Genomic DNA, 21,078 nt, shown 5'->3' with positions numbered 1-21,078 from the left:
CCCCCAAATCCTCCTGCAACTAGCCTAAGTACTTGAATCACATAGGCTCCACATGTATAAAGGTAAAGGTAAAGGGACCCCTGACCATTAGGTCCAGTCGCGGACGACTCTGGGATTGTGGCGCTCATCTCGCTTTATTGGCCGAGGGAGCTGGTGTACAGCTTCCGGGTCCTGTGGCCAGCATGACTAAGCCGCTTCTGCCAGACCAGAGCAGTGCACTAAAACTCCATTTACCTTCCCGCCGGAGCAGTACCTATTTATCTACTTGCAGTTTGACGTGCTTTTGAACTGCTAGGTTGGTAGGAGCAGGGACCAAGCAACGGGAGCTCACCCCGTCGCGGGGATTCGAACCGCCGGCCTTCTGATCGGCAAGCCCTAGGCTTTGTGGTTTAACCCACAGCGCCACCCACATCATGTACTATACCTTAAAAGCAGTATCATATCACTTTAAACTGTCATGGCTTCCTCCAAATAATCCTGAAAACTGTAGTTTGCTAAGGGTGCTGAGAATCATTAGGAGATCCCTGTTTCCCTCCTAAAGCTACAATAGTTCTCTGGAAAGAGGGATTGGCTGTTGGGTTTCCCCACAAGCAGGTGGGTGGCCACTGTGGGAACAGGATGCTGGACTAGAGGGGCCATTGGCCTGATCCAGAAGGCTCTTAAATTCTTATGTTAAACTACTATGAAAATTGTATCTGAGATAGAACCTTCACACTGCACACTGACCACAGTATATGAAATCCTATCATTGCACCCACAACTCATCAGATAAGGTTTGAGCAGCATCACCCTGCTCTCTTGTGAAGCTGAAGCACAGAAGGGAGAGCTTTGATGAAGGGGCATTTGGCACAAAAAAGGAACACATCTTATAATGTCTGGAAGACACAATGGTGCAAAAGGAACCTCCACTCCTCTAACTGGAGATACAAGAGTAAGGCACCCTATGAGTAGGGAGGGAGAGAACTATTCTATGAGTAGGGAGGGAGAGAACACCCTATGAGTAGGGAGGGAGAGAACTATTTATTTTATCACTTTCACGTACAATCTTTCAGCCAAGACAGTTTGCAATTTAAAATATTAGAATAAATGCTACAAAATATATTCAGGCCAACATCATACAGCGGTACCTAGGGTTAATTCGTTCTGGAGGTCCGTTCTTAACCTGAAACTGTTCTTAACCTGAGGTACCACTTTAGTTAATGAGGCCTCCTGCAGCCACTGCGCCGCCACCACACGATTTCAGTTCTTATCCTGAAGCAAAGTTCTTAACGCGAGGTACTATTTCTGGGTTAGCGGAGTCTGTAACCTGAAGGCAGAGCCGTCTCATCCATTGGGGCTGGTGGCGCGGCGCACCAGGGCGCAATGGCCTGGAGGGCGCCTCCGCCCTCCAGCCCCGCTGGCAGCGCCTGCCGGCAGCACCCTCTGACTCCCGGCAAGGGAGCTGGCCGGTCACGCCATGCCCTCTGGCTGCCCAGCAGAGCACAGGAGCTCTGCGCGCCCTTCCAGCGCTTCCGGGACGGGAGGCGAGGGCAGCCGGCTCGCGCTCCTGCGCGCAGCCGGATGGCGCGGCGCAGCCGGGCAGCTCGCGCTCCGCGCGCAGCCGGCCGCCCGCCCGATGCAGCGCGAGCTGCCCAGCCGCGCCGCGCCGTCCGGCTGCGCGCGGGAGCGCAAGCCGGCCGCCCTCGCCTCCCATCCCGGAAGCGCTGGAAGGGCGTGCAGAGCCCCGCGCCGCTCCAGCGCCACGCCCCTCATCCCCCGCTCGCCCACCCCCCTCCCAAGGGGCGGCAAGCGCGGGAGGGAGGCGGCGGAGAGGCGGCATGGCGGGGGCGCCGGAGGGATAGCCGCGCCAGGGCGGCAGATCCCCTTAAGACGGCTCTGCCTGAAGGGCCTGTAACCTGAAGCACCTGTAATCCGAGGTACCACTGTACAGAGTAAGCATGCACTGTGGGTGTGGCTATGAAACCCAACATGCAGAAAAGTGCCTGTTGCACCAGTGAAGGCAACAATGAGGAATACACTCTGTGAATGGCAGCTACTCCACTTCAGCCATTGCTGTTTCTGGTGAAATGCTTCATGGCCCCTCTTGCCTTGCCAGGATCACAGGCTTGGTCAAATGGAGCAGAAAATAGCCACTTAAGATCACAACACATAATGTTCCACTGCAACTCCTTGCATGGCCTAGATGACTATCGCCACAGTGACTGTAGTCTCAATCCTGACAGGTGCATCTTTCTGACAGGTGCATCTCTCCTTGTAGACATTGGATGGTTGGAGGAGAATGAAAACCCAGGTGGGCTAAAGCATCACATTCTTCCAAACGCCCTCTACCAGTTGCAAAGCATCTAAACTCAGGCTCTATATTTTGCTGTATATTATCTTATGTACAGCTTTAGTATTAAAGTTTTGGGGTGTTTTTTAGAAGGCTAATTAATAATAATAATAATAATAATAATAATAATAATAATAATAATAATAACAACAACAACAACAACAATTTTGGAACTTGTTCTGTAAGCCACTTAGAACGCTATGCAGAAAAAACGATAATTTAGAAAAGGTGTGTTCCCCCCTCTTCAATCTAATCTAGGAGGAGTGTATCCTTCCTCTCTCTCCCCCTCGCCCAATTTTAGTACCCCAGTTTCTCCTGCTCGAGGCAAAGGGCTCGCATAGCAACCGTTGCTAGGGGCTCTGTGCGGAAGTTCATACTGTAACTGTGCGGAAGTGGCTTGAGCATGCGCAGTGGCTGTGGGGAAAGTAGAAGTGCGCTCCGCTTCGGCCATGACGGAGGCGGGTTCGGCTGAACCGGAGTCGGAGACTTTGCGGCTGAAGAGGCTCCGAGGCGGCGGCGGCGGCTTCTTCACGGTACCTCAAGGACACAGGGTAAGTGGAACTACAACTCCCAGGAGACTTTGCGGCGGAAGAGTTGCCGTGCCTCTTGCGTGTTTGCAAGGCGGCCGGGGTTGGGGGTGCGCAGGGTTTTTATTCTCTGGCGCTCGCAAATCCTACAATGAAACATCCGCAGAAGAGCTGCGGATTGTGCGTGTATTAAGCCCTGAACGTGCAAATATTGCTTGTGCAAATGTGGCCTTGGCACATGCTGATGGGGTTGACTGTGGGTGGTGAGATTATTTGCCCCGTGCGTATTTTATCGATGCAGAAACCATGTGAGACTTTCATTCCACGAAGACATAATTTTCATAGAATTATAGAATTGTAGAGTTGGAAGAGACCCTGAGGATCATCTAGTCCAATGCAATGCAGGAATATGCAGCTGTCCCATACAGGGATCGAACCTGCAACCTTGGCATTGAAGACATTGCTAAATCCTATGCTTATTTATCCAGGAGGGGTAAATTGGTAAAGTGTACCGTTAATTCCAATTTAATCCCATAGGGCTTACTTCCAAGTGGATGTGTATGAGGTTGCTCTGCGTGGCTAGATACATATCAGTTATATGTGCAGTTACTGCATAACACTGAAAAGTATTATTCAGTTACGCTATTATTGGTATTTTATTCTCACTCTTGGGAATTTTTTATTGAAAAGCAGGTTTAAAAATTTCTACCATTTTACATCATTTAACAATAAAAAGTTGTGTAAAGAAGCAGAAATAATATTATTCACCATCTTCCAGTTGTAAGGAGACGCCTGGGAATGATGTAATGATCTTTGTTTATATGACCAGGATCCTCAGCAGCATCTCCTCTGGAATCAAGCAGGGGCTTAGTTCTGTGACCCATCTGTTGTTTCAGCTGGGAAGATGTCGGAGTGTGAAGGAATTCGAGAAACTCAATCGTATTGGAGAAGGAACCTACGGCATTGTGTGTGAGTGCTGCTCCTGCCACATGAACCGGTCAATAACTGGTGCTATGTGTGACCCAAGACAATCTGGAACACAGGGGTTGGCCCCAGAGCTGGTTAAGGGCCTGTCTGTTCCTTGATGTTATGACTTAAGCAGGTGTAGTTGGAATTCAAAATCTCAGCTCCCTGGTCTTGGCCATGCACACACCCTCTCCAGCTCTCTTTGAAATCTCTCCACTGATAATAGATTTTTTTTCCAGGCGTAAATGTCATTGATGACATTTTCACACCATATGATTTAGGGCAATGGTAATCCCAGGTGGAAAAGCAACAAAGGAGGTGGGAAAGTGGCTTGTGTAAAATCACTTTGATGAGAGGCAACTTTTGAGTTGGCACTTGAGTCCAGGAGTGCTCCCAGCTCTACCTTAGCTTGTCTGGAGGAGTGGAAGGTGGCTTTCCCAGGCACAGAACTCTGATTGCATTGTCATTCCAGATCGTGCCCGGGACACCCAAACAGATGAGATTGTGGCACTGAAGAAGGTGCGGATGGACAAAGAGAAAGATGGTGAGTAGAATGGGAGAGCTCTGAGGCATCCCTGCTAGTCTTGGCTCGGTGAAACATACTTTTGTGTTTAGTCTTGCCCACTGTCGTCTTAATGTGCTACTTCTCCCTGTAGGGATTCCCATCAGCAGCCTGCGAGAGATCACCTTGTTGCTGAAGCTCCAGCACCCCAACATTGTGGAGCTGAAAGAGGTGGTGGTGGGGAATCATTTGGAGAGGTACTGACCAGGCCCTTCCTGTCCCCATAACCTTTCCTCTACCTCAAGCAAGAGGCCTTTCGTTCCTGTCCCCCAAACCTGCCACTTTTATGTCACCCAAAGGTGGGGAGCTGGATCTTGTCAGTGGGCAAAAGTTTTACCTCCCTCACTGCTCCCATGGGCCAAGTTTGACAAGTGGACCTATCAAAACACCTGACACTGTAATGGCATTGGATGACCCATCTTCCTTTGCTCATGCTGTTTGAAATTAAAACTGCACAGGCAAAGGCACAGCACTTTGCAAGTTCTGGCAATCAGCTGATAGGTGGCACTTGAAAAACACAGGACTTTGTAGGCATTGACCATAAGATTATTAGTAGAAGTTGCAAAGGCACAGGACTTTGGTGCAAATTGTATCTTTACCTGCCCTACAGGTAGCTGCCCCAGTTGGCGTTGTGGGGCAAGTCTTATTCAACCTGCATGTCAGAGGTTCCCCACTGCAGTTACATCAGCTATTCGTGAATGCTAAGGCTGGCTTATATAACCTTTTTTTAAAATAATAATAATAATATATAAACTTTAAAAATACAAAAATACTAACTTAAAAAACACAAACCTTTGCAGACAAAGCAGGATGGAGGTTAGCAGGAATAAAGGAAGCTGTGGATAGTGGGTGGGGAGTTGCTTTGTTTCTGAAAGCAAAGCATGGTTTCCAAGGCATTGTGGCCTCCAGAATATGACTCAAGCACTCAAGAGCCTGTCTTTTAAGCCACTTCTTTCTGTTCAGCTCTGGCCTCTTGGGTAGATATATCTCCAACTACAGAAAAGAAAATGTGTGTGTTTGTCCTGCAGCATTTTCCTTGTGATGGGTTACTGTGAGCAGGACCTCGCCAGCCTCCTGGAGAACATGCAGGCTCCCTTCTCTGAAGCTCAGGTGAGATGGGGAAAGTAGCAGCCCTGTGTTGATTGTTCAGATCACTGTTTTCATCAGAATGAAAGAGACATCATAAAAAGCTGCAGCTTGTTGAACCCAAGGCATGGCTGTGACCAAATTTGAGACGGAAGAAAGGCAATAAGGCACTTTTTTAAAGCAAAGCATGAACAAAAGTATCAAAGTATGTATGTGTGCAAACAGAGAGGCAGTAGCCTGGTTGGTTAATTTGGGCTGAGGTGTTTGGGCATCATCCATATCATAGGAAGCTGCCATATATTGAGACAGACCATTGGCCCATAAGGTATAAGTATGCTTTAGGTCAGTTCAAGAAGACTAATCTTTTCAACTTCTTGTGCTGCCTTTCTGTGGATCTTTGAACCCCTGAGCAGAATCTGGCACAAGACAAAGTAGTGTGTGTTTTACGCAAGAGAGATGGCTCCTTAATGATGCTCTATTCATTTGCTCCAACCCATTGCAGGTGAAGTGTATCATTCTCCAGGTTCTCAAGGGCCTTCAGTACCTGCATGAAAACTTCATAATCCACAGGTGAGAGAAGAGCAGGGACTGGGCATTTGGCTGGAGCTAGGATCAATATGTAGCTTGCAGGCCTGCTACTATCTGTGTCAGTGTGGGAGAGGCTACTTAAGGGAGCAGGATTTGGGGAAGGGCTGCACTTGGTTTTGTCTATCCCCAGTGAACCTCTCTTTCCTCCAACAACAGGGACCTGAAGGTATCCAACTTGCTCATGACTGACAAAGGTTGTGTAAAGACGGGTGAGTGTTTGGCCAACATCTGGCCTCCCTTGATGATTTCCACCATCACAGACGCATATCCTGCCCTTTGACCTTGAGTGTCTTTTCTTGCAGCGGATTTTGGGTTGGCTCGTGCTTACAGGGTCCCCCTGAAGCCCATGACTCCCAAAGTTGTCACACTCTGGTGAGTAGACTCTGAGCATCCCTTGACTAATCAACACTCCTGCACAATCACTACCTTTGGGCAAGGGGGTAGTTAAGGAGGAAAGGGGCTTTGCTTTCACTGATAGGCTGCTTCCTTATGGTTTTGATACCCAACCAACTGAAAATAATTGCCTGGGGAAGGCATGGCAATGGAGCTCATGGAAAGAAGACTCCACACCTTCCCGACATGTGTACTTAGGAAATGTGATTGAGACCAGAGCCAAAGCAGGACAAGAGTTTCTGCTCTTGACACATATAGGGGCCTGATTCATCAAGCATTAAAACCCTGCTTAAAAATAAGCAATGGTTTAAGGTGAGCAAGCAGTGTGCTGGTGCCCACTGCTCAGAATTATGCAGTTTCCTCCTCCACATCTCCCACAGCACTGGGGAGGGGAAAAACAGCATCTCGCTTGCCATGATGTGCAGACCTGGACTCATGGGTCAGGCACAAACTTTGGCTTCCACTTGTGGTTTACAGTGGTACCTCGGGTTACATACGCTTCAGGTTACATACTCCGCTAACCCAGAAATAATGCTTCAGGTTAAGAACTTTGCTTCAGGATAAGAACTGAAATCGTGCTCTGGTGGTGCAGCGGCAGCAGGAGGTCCCATTAGCTAAAGTGGTGCTTCAGGTTAAGAACAGTTTCAGGTTAGGAACGGACCTCCGGAACGAATTAAGTACGTAACCAGAGGTACCACTGTATTTGGAGAGAAACAAACTGCAAGCCTTGGTTCAGACAACAGCAAGCCAAGGCTTAGGGCTTGTTGCTCCTGGAGCTGCTAGCAGCAGACGAGGAACAAAGCAGGACTTTAGAGCAGCAGCACATTAACAAGAGGTTTCTTTTAACTAAGGTTTAATGTGACGAGGGAAGCAGTTGGGCAACCTGCAGGATGTGCAGTCTTTCCCTGTGTCCCACTGTTGGTCGCTCGGGGGCCTCGTTATCACTTGGCTGCCTGTGACAGGCTGAAGGGAGATTCACTGCCCTTAGGCCTGGGAGCAGGGAGGAGGAACATGTGCAAAGGGGATCAATGAGATTCTGTTTGTGCATCTTCTACCTCTCGTGTGAGAAAGAGGAGTGTGTGTGTGTGTGTGTGTGTGTGATCCCCACCACCACCCCAATACAAAGTGCAGCCCTCAGGGACAAAAAGGTGTGGGGCTATTGCAACAGGAAAAGATTCCTCTTTTTCCAATTAAGGAAATTTCCCGTTGCCTGCTGAATTCAAATTACGTAATTCCAGCATCACAATGCACCAGCCCTTGCGAGCTGACATTGACCTTTCCTGGAACACTTTCTCCCCTCTTTTCCAGGTACCGAGCGCCTGAGCTGCTTCTGGGGACAATAACACAGACCACCGCCATAGATATGTGGTGAGGGAAGAAGACGTCTCCTTTCCTCCATCCCCCACACCGAATGTGGGGATTAGGAGGACAGAAAGGAGAAATGCATCCTTTGAGGCCTGGATTCACAGTTCTGTGGACAAGTTGGTTTTTCCTAGGCCTGAGAGGGTGGAGGGAATAGCTGCTAGCCTCTCCATGTTAACTGTGAGTCTTCCCTGCAGGGCGGTGGGTTGCATCCTGGCAGAGCTGCTGGCTCATAAACCGTTGCTACCTGGGAGCTCTGAGATCCAGCAGATAGACATGATTGTGCAGCTTCTGGGCACGCCCAATGAGACCATCTGGCCAGTGAGTACTCCCCAGACCTCATCCCACCTCTGCTTTGTTGCTCCCTCCTCCTGCTTGGGTTTTGCCCCTTTGTGTCTCTTCTTATGTTGCCTTTCCTTAGTGTTGCAGGACTGCAGGTGGCGGAAAGGTCCTCTGGCCCAATACCATACGCAAAGGCATGGCTGCTTACCCGCGGTCCGACCCCCTTCAACCCATGCAATGCAGGCTGCAGTAAGATACGAGGAGATCAGGTGCACTGTTGAGAGGCTGTAACATTAGAGCAGGGATGGCGAACATCAGGCCCCGAGGATCAAATGTGCTCTTCCAAGTCTCTCTATCTGGCCCTTAAGACTTTCCCCAGCCACACCACTTTCCCCAGGTCACACCCTTCACCAGCTCTTCTTTGCACCTTCCTTGAATTTTAGCTGGCTGAAATGGGTCCTTGAACTCTGATGATGCCTTCATGCCTGGATGGATAGAAAGTAGTGTGAGTGTATGTAGGAACTAGCTTACAGTACAATATAATGGTAAAATCAACATTTGTTGGTCTTCGTATGTGCCTCTTCCCCCCTCTCCCCCATCCCTTCTTTAGATGGCTCCTGCAAGCAAATTAAGCCATATGTTAGAGGCACATGCTTTATTTAGTGCCTTTCTTTGTGTCCCTCTCACCTCCAGGGCTTCTCCAAGCTGCCACTGGTGAGCCAGTACACCCTGCGCAAGCAGCCATATAATAACCTGAAGCACAAGTTCCCGTGGCTGTCGGAGGCTGGCCTTCGCCTCCTCAATTTCCTCTTCATGTACGATCCTAAGAAAAGGTAACCGGGCCCGGGCTAGGAAAGAGGCCAATGTTATTGTGATGCGCCTGCCTTTTGGGATTCTGTTTTGCCATTCTGATCGGCCCCCCCAGACAGGTAGAGTTAGAAAAGGGCAATTAAAATTTAGCCAGGGCAGAAGTGTTTTCTCCACCCCCGGTCAAAATACGGAAGCTCTCAGGGTCATCCACCTAAACCGATCAGCAGCAAGGTTATGTGAGATAAAAGCAGCAGCTTTAAATGCTGGCACAGTTAACCTGTGGAGTGCTCCTGCAGCTTTCCAAAGGAATGAATTAACTTGGTGGAGCAGTTGAAAGCAGAACATGCAGGTTCAGAGTCAGGGGGATGAGCTACAGCAGGTAGTCACAACAGGAAATCGGAATCCTGAACAGGATGGATTGGATCCTGCATGTAATATTAGTGCAACTGTACAAGGCACAGGTTCCTGGATGTGAGCCCTTCCTTGCCCGGGAGAGACTAGCTGCATCCCTGAATAAATGAGCTAGCTGTAAGGTGGGCACCTGCTCGCTTGTCTTCAATTGCTCCTGTGATCTCCTCTGGCCAGAGCCCTTGGCCTGGCAGAGGCATATTCAGGAAGGAAGAGTGGAGCCGCTGCAGGAGAACAGCCTTCCTAAGCCAGAAATTTGTGGGTGGAAGAGAGGGATAAGCAAGTGAAAGGTGAATTTATCCCTTGCTTTCACATGTCTCTTCCTCTTCAGAGCAACAGCTGGCGACTGCCTGGAGAGCTCCTACTTCAAGGAGAAGCCTTTGCGTAAGTCTCTTGTGGCTTCCTTTCCCCACACTCAGGGCTGCTGCCACAACCTGATTCATCTTCTCCCTCTTTTTCCAGCCTGCGAGCCAGAGCTCATGCCAACCTTCCCACACCATCGCAACAAGAGGGCGGCCCCCAGCGTAGAGTGCGCAGGCAAGCGCAGTCGGCCCTGAGGATGCACACTGCTCCCGGTAAGGACAGGCGTGGGCTGGAGCAAAGTGCACTTAACAACAGTGGAAGCTGCATTATACCGAGCCACACCATTGGTCCATCTAGCTCAGTATTGCTTACTCTACACTGATTAGCAGCAGCTTTCCAGAGATTTCAGGCAGAGCTGTCTCCCAGCTCTACCTCCAGACACCAGGAATTGAACCTGGGACACTTTCTACCACTCAGCCATGGTCCTTCCCTTAGTTGAGTAGATGGATTACTGGTCTCCTGATGCCATTGTTATGTGAGGCGATTTACAGGTAGGTGGCCATGTTTGATAGATGTATGGGACTTTGCACAGCTTTGCAGGGGCTGTCAATCAGCTAGTCGACAGCTGCCTGCAAACCCCATTTCAGCCTGGCCATGGCTTTATGTACCCAACACCAGATGCGATATGTGTTGTCAGGTGCAATGCAGGTGAATGTGGCTTCATCAGGTGTGGAGGCTTGGCCTAATTAGACCCGTGGACTGTGGGTTCCCCAACACTAACCTAGAAATGTTCTGAAGAAGTGTGCATGCACACGAAAGCTCATACCAGGAACAAACTCAGTTGGTCTCTAAGGTGCTACTAGAAAGAATTTTCGATTTTGTTTTGACTATGGCAGACCAACACGGCTACCCACCTGTAACTAGAAATGTAGCCAGCTAGGAGTCTCATGAAGCTGAAGCTGCTCCACTATTCTCTGCTGTTTATGTCTCCCGTGTGCTTTCACACAGCTATGACCACAGGAAGCTGAAAGCAGGGTATGGAAGTTGTGGCCCATGGGCTTACTTCGGCCTGCCATGCTGCTCCTAGCAAACCATGCCCACATGCTCCACACCTGAAGCAGCTACCAACATGGCTTCAAAGGAACAATAGGGCACTAAAGGAAGCTACCGATTGTTTCTTTGCTGAAGCAAGGTTTGCTCCAGCCACCCATTAGCTGATGAATGGTAGGAGTATGGCATGCTCTGGGATCAGGAAGCAGGTTGCACTGAAGCCCTTGCTAAAACAAAAGGGGAATATGAATAGCATGAAGTCTTTGAAAACACCTTTGAAATACTGGATCCTGAAAGCAGCAGCAAATGATGCTTAGGGAATGTTCAGGGAGGTTTTTAAGCAGAGACCACCAATGCCCTAGAAGGGAGTTTCCTGCACTGGCAGTGTTTGGGACTGGATAATCTTTCCAGCCCCTCCCAACTGCATGGTTGCAGGAGTGCTGTTGCCTGAGTGCAAAAAAACAAATCTGAAACAATTGCAGCACTGTGGTACTTCTGTTTCTTTTTCAAAGGGCAGAGCTTGAAGAGAGGCAGTGCTGGGCACTGCCAGCAGCATCGGGGCAAAGATCCAGGAGCCTTCAGAGGGTGTCGTGACAGCTCCCATGTTCTTCAAAGGAATCAGCTGCCCCTGCTGGGAGACACTACTACTGGGAGCTGGCTTGCCAAGCTGCACCAAAGTTCCTGAATTATCAGCTCAACTCTCCCATGATGGAAAGAGCAGGGCCGAATAGTAGCCCCTTATCCCACCCCTTATTTGCGGGCAAACCCCAAGACTGAACCAGGACTGTGTCTCAATAAAGTCTTTTGCCACTGCTGTCTTTGAGTAGTGTACCTGGAGGGTGAATACTAAAGCTGCTGTGAGCCTTGGCAGAAGGACTGGGAGGGTGGGGAGGGAGATGCCAGATCCCTAGGAGGCAGCCTTATATATAGTGGAGGGAAGTTCCTAGGCAGCAGCAGCAACACCTCTGTTTTTAGAGATGCCCAGGCACCTTTAACTCCCACACTGTTTTGCATCTCTGCCTGCATGCACTGCTTGTTCTGTGCGTCAGGCTCTGCTTAGCAACTTATCGTGGGTGGGGGTTGGAAGATCAGGGACTTCAACCTCTTCGCATCTCTATTGTAGCAAACACATAAGCATATATCCCTTCTTGGTCCTGTGAGCTTTTGAAGGCCTTTCTTTCTGATCCACAGGTGAAAATGGTAGTGGCTCTGGAGCACAGCAGCGTATTCAAGCTCTTCTCTACTGCTGAAAATTCACCCACTTGTCATGGACAGTCCAGCAGCAGCAGCAGCAGCAGCAAACGAGGGCTCAAGCAGAATCCTTTTGCTAGAGCTGTGATATTGCTTTGCTTTGTGTAGGGAAACAGAAAATAGGTGCCTGAAGCACCTTTAGGAGGCTAAAACGTGCCAGAAGCATAAAAAAAGAGAACTGACCAGTTACACCTGCCTCCTGACATTTGTGCAAGAGCCAAAGTGACACTGGGAAGACTAGGTGGCCAAGGGAGGGAAGTTTCCAGAACAGCCTTGAAAAGAACTACAGTGGTACCTCAGGTTACAGACGCTTCAGGTTACAGACTCTGCTAACCAAGAAATAGTACCTCAGGTTAAGAACTTTACCTCAGGATGAGAACAGAAATCGCGCACCAGCAGCAGGAGGCCCCATTAGCTAAAGTGGTACCTCAGGTTAAGAACAGTTTCAGGTTAAGAACGGACCTCCAGAATGAATTAAGTTCTTAACCCGAGGTACCACTGTACTGTAATAGATAAGTGTGTATTTTACTTCTAGAAGTGCTTGTCTTTAATGATCAGAAAATTCTGATGGGTTAACTCCATGATACGTATGAAGCTGCTTTATACTAAGCCAAACAGCTAGCAGTAGTTTCAACTTTTCCAGATCTGGGAGCCAGCTTTAACCTAAGCATGCTTTCAGAGACGGAATTCTTAATATTTTACCATATATTTCTATGGTGGAAGCATATCCCCACCCCCATGGGACAAATCACCTGTCAATCATCTAATGTCATTATCCTTTCAGCAGGGAGTAGCTACTCAATCCAGTTGCCCACAGAAAACTTGGTTGTGCAGCTGTGTCTCTACCTGCCCCATATATGATGTCACATATGACATCAGGTGGGAGGCAGGTAGGTGTGGTTTGAGAAAAATGGAAACCCTGGGCCAAACAGACCTGGTCCAGGCCAAATTTGACCAAAGAGACAGAGGTTCCAAAGCCCTATGCTAGTGGATCCCAGCCTACCAGCTGAAGACCAATGATCTAGCCTAATATTGTCTATTTGCCAGGGTCTCTGGCAGAGAGAGGTTGCTACCCACTCCTTTTAAATCAGTGCTGCTGAGACCCCCTGCGTGCAACACAGCAGCTCTACCCCTGAGCTACGCAGTACCGAACTGGGTTCCTTCCAGTGAGGATTCAAACTCTGGAACTCAAATACTACCACTACTGGGAGTGGGGAGAAAAAAGAAATCCAGAGAACAAAGGAGATTACACTTCTGTTTATTTTGCACCTCTGCTTCTGTAAGCCACCAGGGAGATGCTGAGTGCCTCTGAGGGCTTGGGAACGGTTCTGCCCCTGCCACGTAGCAGGAGACTCAAAGCCAGCATTAAGGCTTTTCCTGCACTGCCTCAGCCTCTAGAGGAGAGCCACAAGGATTCAGGAAAGGTATAAACAAAGAGAGGCAACCTCCACCCCCTCCTGTAATCTCTCCCTATAGTAGCTCCCCCCCCAAACCCTGGTGCCCTCCAGATGTCTTCCACTACAGTTCCCACCAGCCCCAGCATTCTAATGCTCTGCTGGCTGTAGATGGTGGGAACTGTAGTGCAAAACAACTGGAGGGCACCCAGCTGGGGAAAGGCTGCCCTACATCCTTTGGAATACACACAGAGCAGATGAGCATCATGTAAAACTTCATTGTGCCCTGACATTACAAAAGACGGATTCTGGCAGAGGGGTGTGCATGTCCCTCTAACATGTCAATTGACTCGCCATTTTGTCAGCCAGCTGGAACCACTTTGAGATGAAGCAATGCCCCCTCAAATGCTCAGTGGAAAGGATGAGGGAAGCGGGGGGGGGAATCTCACCTGTCCAGCAAACACTACTGCGGGAGACTGTTTAGAATTGGATCCCCCCCCCCCGCCAAAAAAAATTGTTCACCTAAATCCTCAAAATATTTAGGATTTGAGAAAAGTCCTGTTGGCAGGGGAAAGAGAATGTATGCTGAAAAGTTGAGTGTCTGGCTGCTTTTTCCTCTGAAACAAAAATAAGGGAAAGTGTTTTTCAGAAAATTGAGAGGGAAGGCCTGGGAGAGGGGGAACGAAAAGCAGGCTGTGTGTGCGGTTCTAGATGAAGCCTCAGAACTGCAGAGGAAGCAGCTTTTCTGTCCAAGGTCTAGTTGATGCCCTGGTGGGTTCTCCCAGCGGCGCTATTGCCAGACTCCCGGCAGCCCCTCGTGTAGCAGCTTGTCGACCTCTGTCCTCTGCAGCCAGAGGCGCTGCTGCTTCTCGCTTTGCAGCTCTTCCATGTGGTGGCTGCTCCGGCAGACCTGTGCTCCGTCGCAGCTGCTGCCGTGCAACAACCTGCAGGTGTTGCAGCAGGAGGCCGGGAGGGTGCCTGGGCGCATGCACGAATGCAGATGATAGCGCGGCGGCTCTGTCGGGGACATCCCCGTGCCCAGCACCGGAGCTCGGTGCATCCCCGTGGGGCTCAGTTGGGGGCTCCTTGACTGCCTTGCTGAGGGAGAGGCTGGGCTGCTGCCTCGGTGGAGCTGGGGGCCGCCAGGGCTGTCGTAGTGAGGGCTGGGAGACAAGAAGTGGCTTCCCAGAGGTGTGGGGTAGTCCGCTTCCGTAGTTCTGCTGAGCTCCCGCCGCAGGGAGATAAAGGAGAAGGAGGTCTCCAGATCGGGGCCCTCCGAGGCTGGTATCCCATTGCCGTATGGTGGCTCCTCCGGGCCCAGCACCCACATCTTGCTCCTGTTCTCCACAAGCCCCTGCGGAGTCTGGAAGTGCTGCTCTCTGCTCCGCAACCGGGGGCTACTGCGCTCGCAGAGGGGAATGGGGTGCTGGTGCTGCTGCGATGACAATGCCAACCTAGGTCCCAAAGGGTCGCCATACGGGCCCTGCCCTTCCGGACTCTCCCTGTACAGGTCTATCGCATCAGCTGGCTCCACAGGGAAGTCTCTGCCCCTAGGCCACCGCACCAGGCGCTGCAACTTGGCCACACAGTTCTCCAGGCTGCCTTTGGCTTCCCTGCGGGCCTGGAGAAGATCTTCAGGTGAAGCGGCGTACGGCTCCAGCTCCCGCACGATCTTCCCCAGGATCTCGCATTCGACCCTGGCTGCAAAAAAGCAGCAGGCTGCAGTGAGGAGGCTGGCACTTGGAGGCAGCTGGGCGATGACCAGGTGGAGGCTGTCTCTTGGGATGTAGCCCAGCCGGCGGAAACTCCTGGTGATGTCGGCCTCAGGCAGGACTCCCTGGAGGACGTGCACGTAAACACCTGAGAAGGTCTGCAGAGAAAGACACAGCGGTTAGTGCCCTGCATTGCTCGACACACAAATTTAATACTGTTACTTATTTACAGCATTTGCTGACCGCTTGGTTACAAAGCAATTTACACAGCCATCGATAAAACAATCCAGGGTTCAAATACAAGGTTGTAGCCAATACTAGTCCTACTCAGAGCAGACCCACTGAGTAAATGAACATGACTACCTTAGGTTCATTAATTTCAGTAGCTCTTCTTAGTTTTGGATACAACTCAGTGTTTCAAGCACACAAAAACCACAAGTTTGTTTGTTTGTTCGTTTATTCAATAGGCATGGTACACAGCAACAAGGTATTATCTTTGTATTATGCATGAGGTTATACATGCTGCCCAGCTGTCATTGACCGGTAACAGGGCCTTCTCTGTGGTGGCTCCCTGTTTGCAGAATGCTCTCCCTGGGTGAAGCACATTCATCTCTCTGGTTATTAACTTTCAGGAGGAACTCGAGAACATTCCTGTTTACCCTGGCATCTGATGGCTGAAAGATACAGTTACTGAAAATGAGTATGAAATTTATCCATGCCATGAAATTAGCAGCTGTAGGAGTATGTGACTGGTTTTTAAAAAATAAAATAAAAAGGAAGTTTTAAATTTGTTTTTATTTTAGGTTTAATTGTATTAAGCACTTCCATTTTGCTGTTTGCTGCCCTGGGCTCCTTTAGGAGGAAAGGCAGGACAGAAATTTAATACAGAATAATGATTCCTTCAGTTCTCTGGAAGAGAAGCAGGATTTCAGCAGTGAATATTACTACTCTGACCGAGACAGGAAACTATCAGGAAACGGAGGAAAAGGTGCTGAGAAGCTAAGTAAACCTCTGCACACCAATGAATGGAATGTGATTGGCTTTATTTTTTATACGTTGCACATCTATATGTAAGGTGAGCTGCTCTTTGCATGGTTTGGAAGGGGGAAGGAATTCAAAGAAATAAAATAAACAACTGTTTCTGTCTGCAATATAGCAGAGTCCTGTGTGGCCTCCTCCCTCTGCCCCCACAATGCTCACTTTTATGGTTCCAAATTCCTTGCGCCAGGGGAAGAAGTAAAGATTGACAGCTGCCAGCTCCAGCACCTCAAAGGCCCGGCCAAGATTCTGGAGCACCGGTCCCAGATCCAGCTGTCCTCGCAGGGCCGCAGCAAGCATGGCAAAGGTGTCCTCCCCTCTCAGGGCACTGTGAACCTCTGGATCCTCCAGCAGTTGCCGCCACATCTGCTCCTTCAGGGACGAGTCGGTGCAGATGCCAGTGTGGCCCTGGTGGAAATTGTTCTCCAAGCACTGGCGATACTTCTCCTGCAGTACTGCTCCAGGAGACATCCTGCAGCGGGATGAGAGCAAAGCCCTGAACCTGGACCCATTTGAAATTCCGTCAGTCAACTCAGCCTATGGCTACGAGTGGGATTGCCAAGCAAATGAATTCAGCCATCAACCCCATAAAAAGGAGCCTTGTATCCTGCACAGGATGGTGGTTGTTTTGATTTACAAAAGCCATGGGTGAGTTTTCCTGCTGCAAAGAAAATACCCATGCCAAATATATATAAAATTCCGCCCCCAGAAACCCTTTAACATAAGCTGCAGTCCATAAATAGACTGATGCAGTATGGGCAGATATTCTTCATTTGCATGTGCATTCTCACTTCTCATGTTTTCTTTTCAATGCAATATATATACACACACATACACGCAAAGGGTAATGTAACCGCAAGCAGAAGGTGGTGATAATAGCCAAGTGATGGGATAGGGAATTTAAGTGTATGGATTCATTTCAGTCGTTTCTACCCTGCCTTTTAGAGGTTAAACCCTCATGGTTTTTATAGGATGATGCCCTGGTGTACAGAGGAATGCTACTGTCTGACCTGACTGCTGGAGATTTTGGCAGAAAAAAAGTGTTCTCAAGATCATTACTGGCTCATCAGTGAGAATTTGGCTATTCCCTTTCTCTCATCCATCCCAAACCGTTGGCACTCACACACTTCCCCGATTGTCCTCTTGCTTTTTTCAAGCACTGATTAAGTTTCCAGCAGAGTTGCTGCACAGAGCTCTGCTGTAGAAACTGACAGCTGGTATTGCAGAGGAATGACAAGTTACCATTTTGGTTAGGATGCCACTGACAATGGAACTCCCTCCCCCCCCCCATCTTCTGCATTACTTGTTCAATTATTATCTTCATTCTCTCCACCATCTCTACTCCAGCCTCCTGCAACCTGGTGTCCTCCATCTCTGACTCTCCATATGCCTTGCCACTGACCATGTTGGCTGAGGTTGATGGGAGCTGTGGTCCAAAAGATCTTCTGTCCTCCAGAAGATGCTTACTCTGGAGAAACTGACAAGATGCATGGCTGGCGGGGGGAGGGGTGAAGTCTTGCCAATTTCACCACATTGCCTTTTAAATATGTCTCTACATTCTCCACCACTAAAGTAAGTCCTTGTGAGAATATCTATACTGTATCAAAATATACACACTGTATACTATGCCAAGACTGTTCCGATTAGGAATAGAATTAGGAAATATTTGCTTTCTCACTTCAGTCACATTCAGTTCATTGGTAGAGCATCAGATTTGCAAGCAGAAGTTCCAAGGTTCAACATCTCCAGGTAGGGATGGGAGAGACCTCTGCTTGAAACCACGGAGAACTGCTGAATACTGTGGGGCTCTGCCTGCCACCCTGAGCTCCCTGCCCTTTGGTTGCCACTCTGTGGCTTCCGCCTCTTTCCCTCCACGTGTCTGGGAGCCAAAAAGGCAGCCAATCAGCACAGCCACGGCTCAGAGAGAGAGAGAGAGAGGGTAGAAGAGAGCCACCCTGGGGAATAGAGCACATGAGGCAGGCAGGGGACAGCCCCTGCCCCAAGACAAGTTGTTGGCACTTCTTTGCCAACACTTGCTACGTTCATGCCTGCTGTTAGTGCATAGCACCATAGACAACAATACATAGTTGTCAACCCAGTTCCTGAGCTAACAAGGTAAGTTGCTATGGGAGCACTTAAGAATCAAAGGCCCACAAATAGCTCTTAAAAATAACCATGTGAAAAGAACCAAGCTCAACAGAGGGAGACTCTCGGAGAGTTAACATATACCTGTCTGTCTGAGATAACAGACCCACCCACCAGATCACCAAGTGCTGAGACTTGAGGGAGATAGGGGGCACAGGAAGGCAAGTCCTTGGGAGAGCTTCCTGTCAGAGCCTCAAGGTGGTAGTGGGGCACACCGTAAGTGCTTCCAATGAAGGGGGAGAAGTTGTGCTGTTAAGATTGTGTGGGTACTGTGGCTTTGCAGGGAAATAGGGAAAGGGACAGAATCATAAGGCAAAACAGCGGGGCATCAGCGGCGTGGGTGCCCAATACATAAACCAGTGGGAGGCCGTTGGAGTGAACCACATGAAAACCCCAAAGTACTCTAGGAACCCCCTAATGGATCATGAATCATTATTTCAAAAAGTGCCTCATCCACACTAATTTCCAAAAGCTCCGGGGTATCTTAAATTCTACCACAGCTTCTCCGGACCGTATGCCAGCATAAAGTGTGCCAGCCTTTAAGGTAACACAAGGCGCTTCTCGTTCATGCCTGGTAGGCACTGTACAGAAAATAAAGACACACATCGCTCCACCAGCAGGTTCAGTCTAAAAAAGGGACCGGCATCAGAAGAGACCTGCTGGCTCAGAAGCTGCCACCATCACCCTGGCAGACTTTCGGGTGCCATAGAGCTGTTGGTCGCTGCTGCTGCTGCACTAGACAAGGAGATTTGGAGCCGGGGGCGGCAGTATGCCTACCACCTGGGGGGATCCCAGGTAAAGGGCTCGTATTTGAAGGGTGGGGGTCTGCGGACCCTGAAAGAGCCCCCTCTCCCTGCTCGCAAAGCGAGGAAGGGAGCGCCTCTTCGTCCCGCTGGAACGTCATTGGGGGCTGAGTCAAACACCCCCGCCTCACAAGCCTCCCCCGCATGCCCCCGCAAATCCGGCCGGTTGGGATTCGAACTCACGTCCCGCTCACCTGCCAGCGCTCGCTCGCTAGCTCCTTGGCCCCCTTCTCTCGGTCTCTCGCTCTCTTTCTCTTTTGGGCTCGCTCCTGTCACTTCCGGTTCTTCTTTGCCCCGCCCTTCCCGAGAGGAGATTACGTCAAGTCTCAGGAGCCGGCCGTTAACCTTTTCCTTGCTGCACTGAAGGAATTGTTTTTGTTTTTTCGTTTTTTTAATCTTAAAGGAACGGGTTAAAAAAAGTTTTTTAAAATCATAATTATAACAGTACACAAAAAAGAATGTTATAATATCATTGGCAGGTATTGCAAGTAAATGTTTGTGTATTTCAGACAAATGTCCCAATTATATTTAATTTGTTTATTGCTATCCATTTCTAGAGGAGGGCTAAATCATTTTTTTTTAAAAGAGGGCTCATTACCTTCAGGTTTACAATCTAAGAAGGCATGACACAAAGGTGGAAAGGTGCATTTAGGTAACCCACTCCAAGCAGTTTAGGGACCCAAAGATTAAAACCAGCATTTTGAACTGGACCTAGAAAAACACTGGTAGCGAGAGCAATTGGTGCAGAAGTGTTGCATGATCAGACCATGTCTGGGTAACAGTCACACCTAGGGAATAAAAAACAGATCCTGGTAACTTAGCATGATTGTTCCGTGGGATACAGCCCAAACTGCTATCATATCACAGATTACATCTATCACACAGACTAAGCTGTAAAAATCAGGCATAGATCCAAAGTGAGGATCCTCATGATTTCTACATTAAATCTTCCTAAAGTCACCATAAAAATGCACATAACACTGGTAGCCCATGAACTCAACCACAAATGTCACAAATCCCAAACTTCATGATGCCACTATGGCATGAAAACATGGAGCAGGCCCCTGCAGGGAGGGGCATTTGGAGTACTGGATGGTGTATGTAACCAGCTACCACCACCCCCCGGTCTCTGAGCTGCCCCCCCCCCCGCCCCCAAAGAGAGGTGCCTCCTCACAATGCCCCACAGGGGCCTGGGAAGCATCCCCTGGCCAGTCCCAGAGGCACCATTCACCTGGGGAGCTTGTAGCCAGAGCTGCTGCAACAAACAGTTGTGCAAGCGTTTGGGAGGCAGAGATGTGGGAGGGCATCAGAGGAAAGGGCCAGTGTTACCTGCGGCACCCCTGACCATCATTCAAGGCATCCCAGGGTGTCACGGGACACTGGTTGAAAAGCACTGATAGAGGCCAATGCATGCCCCAAGGCTTCTTCAGTCTTGAAGAATATCATAGCTAACATCATAACAAAACATAGTGGCTGGCATGGTGCAGCCTGATCCTATGCATGCTTACTTGGAAGAAAAGTCTGCTGTGTTTGGTTAGGCAGGGTAGTTACCTAAAAAGTGTGCATTTAAACCCATCCAGTTCTAGAAATCCAGCAGCAGCTCCCAATAAAACCTCAACCCCTTGGTAGAACATCTGCCTTGCATGCCCAAGGTCCCAAGTTCCATCCCCAGCATCTCCAGGTAGGGCAGGGAAAGGTTCCCCAGTCTGGAATCTTGGGGAGTTGCTGCCAGTCAGTGTAGGCAGTACTGAGCTAGATGGACCAATGGGTCTGGACTCTGTATAAAGGCAGCTTCCTATGTTCCTGCCTGCCTTTCCATCACTGGCGCCTACCGGTAGCAAGACAGCTTCTGTTTGTAAATCAAAAGACCTGCAGCAGAGGGCGCATTTGCAATGAGAAATAAGCTCTTTTTCCTGATGCAACTGGAAACCTCCAAGCTGAGAGAGAGAGAGAGAGAGAGGGAGAGAGAGAGAGAGAAACAACGCTGAGGAACAGGACAGTTCTTTATTTCCTAGGTAAATGGATTTTAGAATTGCTAAGCCTGATTTGTATTCAATTGCTATGATTTT

At 49.4% G+C, this 21,078-nt stretch overlaps 2 protein-coding genes across 2 annotated transcripts; one reads left to right on the top strand and one right to left on the bottom strand.

The window, feature by feature from the left end:
- The first annotated feature begins 2,738 nt into the window (after window positions 1-2,738).
- Window positions 2,739-11,481, top strand: CDK10 (cyclin dependent kinase 10). The gene is made up of 14 exons (XM_033156944.1): window positions 2,739-2,880; window positions 3,753-3,825; window positions 4,295-4,366; window positions 4,479-4,581; window positions 5,413-5,494; window positions 5,973-6,040; window positions 6,215-6,267; window positions 6,361-6,430; window positions 7,760-7,819; window positions 8,011-8,134; window positions 8,789-8,928; window positions 9,645-9,697; window positions 9,776-9,888; window positions 11,179-11,481. Exons 1-13 carry the CDS (start codon window positions 2,779-2,781, stop codon window positions 9,868-9,870), a joined length of 1,095 nt encoding a protein of 364 aa, XP_033012835.1. The 5' UTR covers window positions 2,739-2,778; the 3' UTR covers window positions 9,871-9,888; window positions 11,179-11,481.
- A 1,678-nt stretch (window positions 11,482-13,159) lies between these two features.
- On the bottom strand, window positions 13,160-19,310 carry SPATA2L (spermatogenesis associated 2 like). The gene is made up of 3 exons (XM_033156942.1): window positions 19,204-19,310; window positions 16,224-16,533; window positions 13,160-15,181 (listed from the first exon to the last, which is right to left on the bottom strand). Exons 2-3 carry the CDS (start codon window positions 16,530-16,532, stop codon window positions 14,102-14,104), a joined length of 1,389 nt encoding a protein of 462 aa, XP_033012833.1. The 5' UTR covers window position 16,533; window positions 19,204-19,310; the 3' UTR covers window positions 13,160-14,101.
- Between the last annotated feature and the right edge of the window lie 1,768 nt (window positions 19,311-21,078).

The sequence above is a fragment of the Lacerta agilis genome, chromosome 8 (genome assembly GCF_009819535.1).
Source record: "Lacerta agilis isolate rLacAgi1 chromosome 8, rLacAgi1.pri, whole genome shotgun sequence".
NCBI classification, from domain to species: domain Eukaryota; kingdom Metazoa; phylum Chordata; class Lepidosauria; order Squamata; family Lacertidae; genus Lacerta; species Lacerta agilis.
Note: the sequence above shows the minus strand (reverse complement) of the source record. Positions and strands in the feature narration are given on the sequence as shown.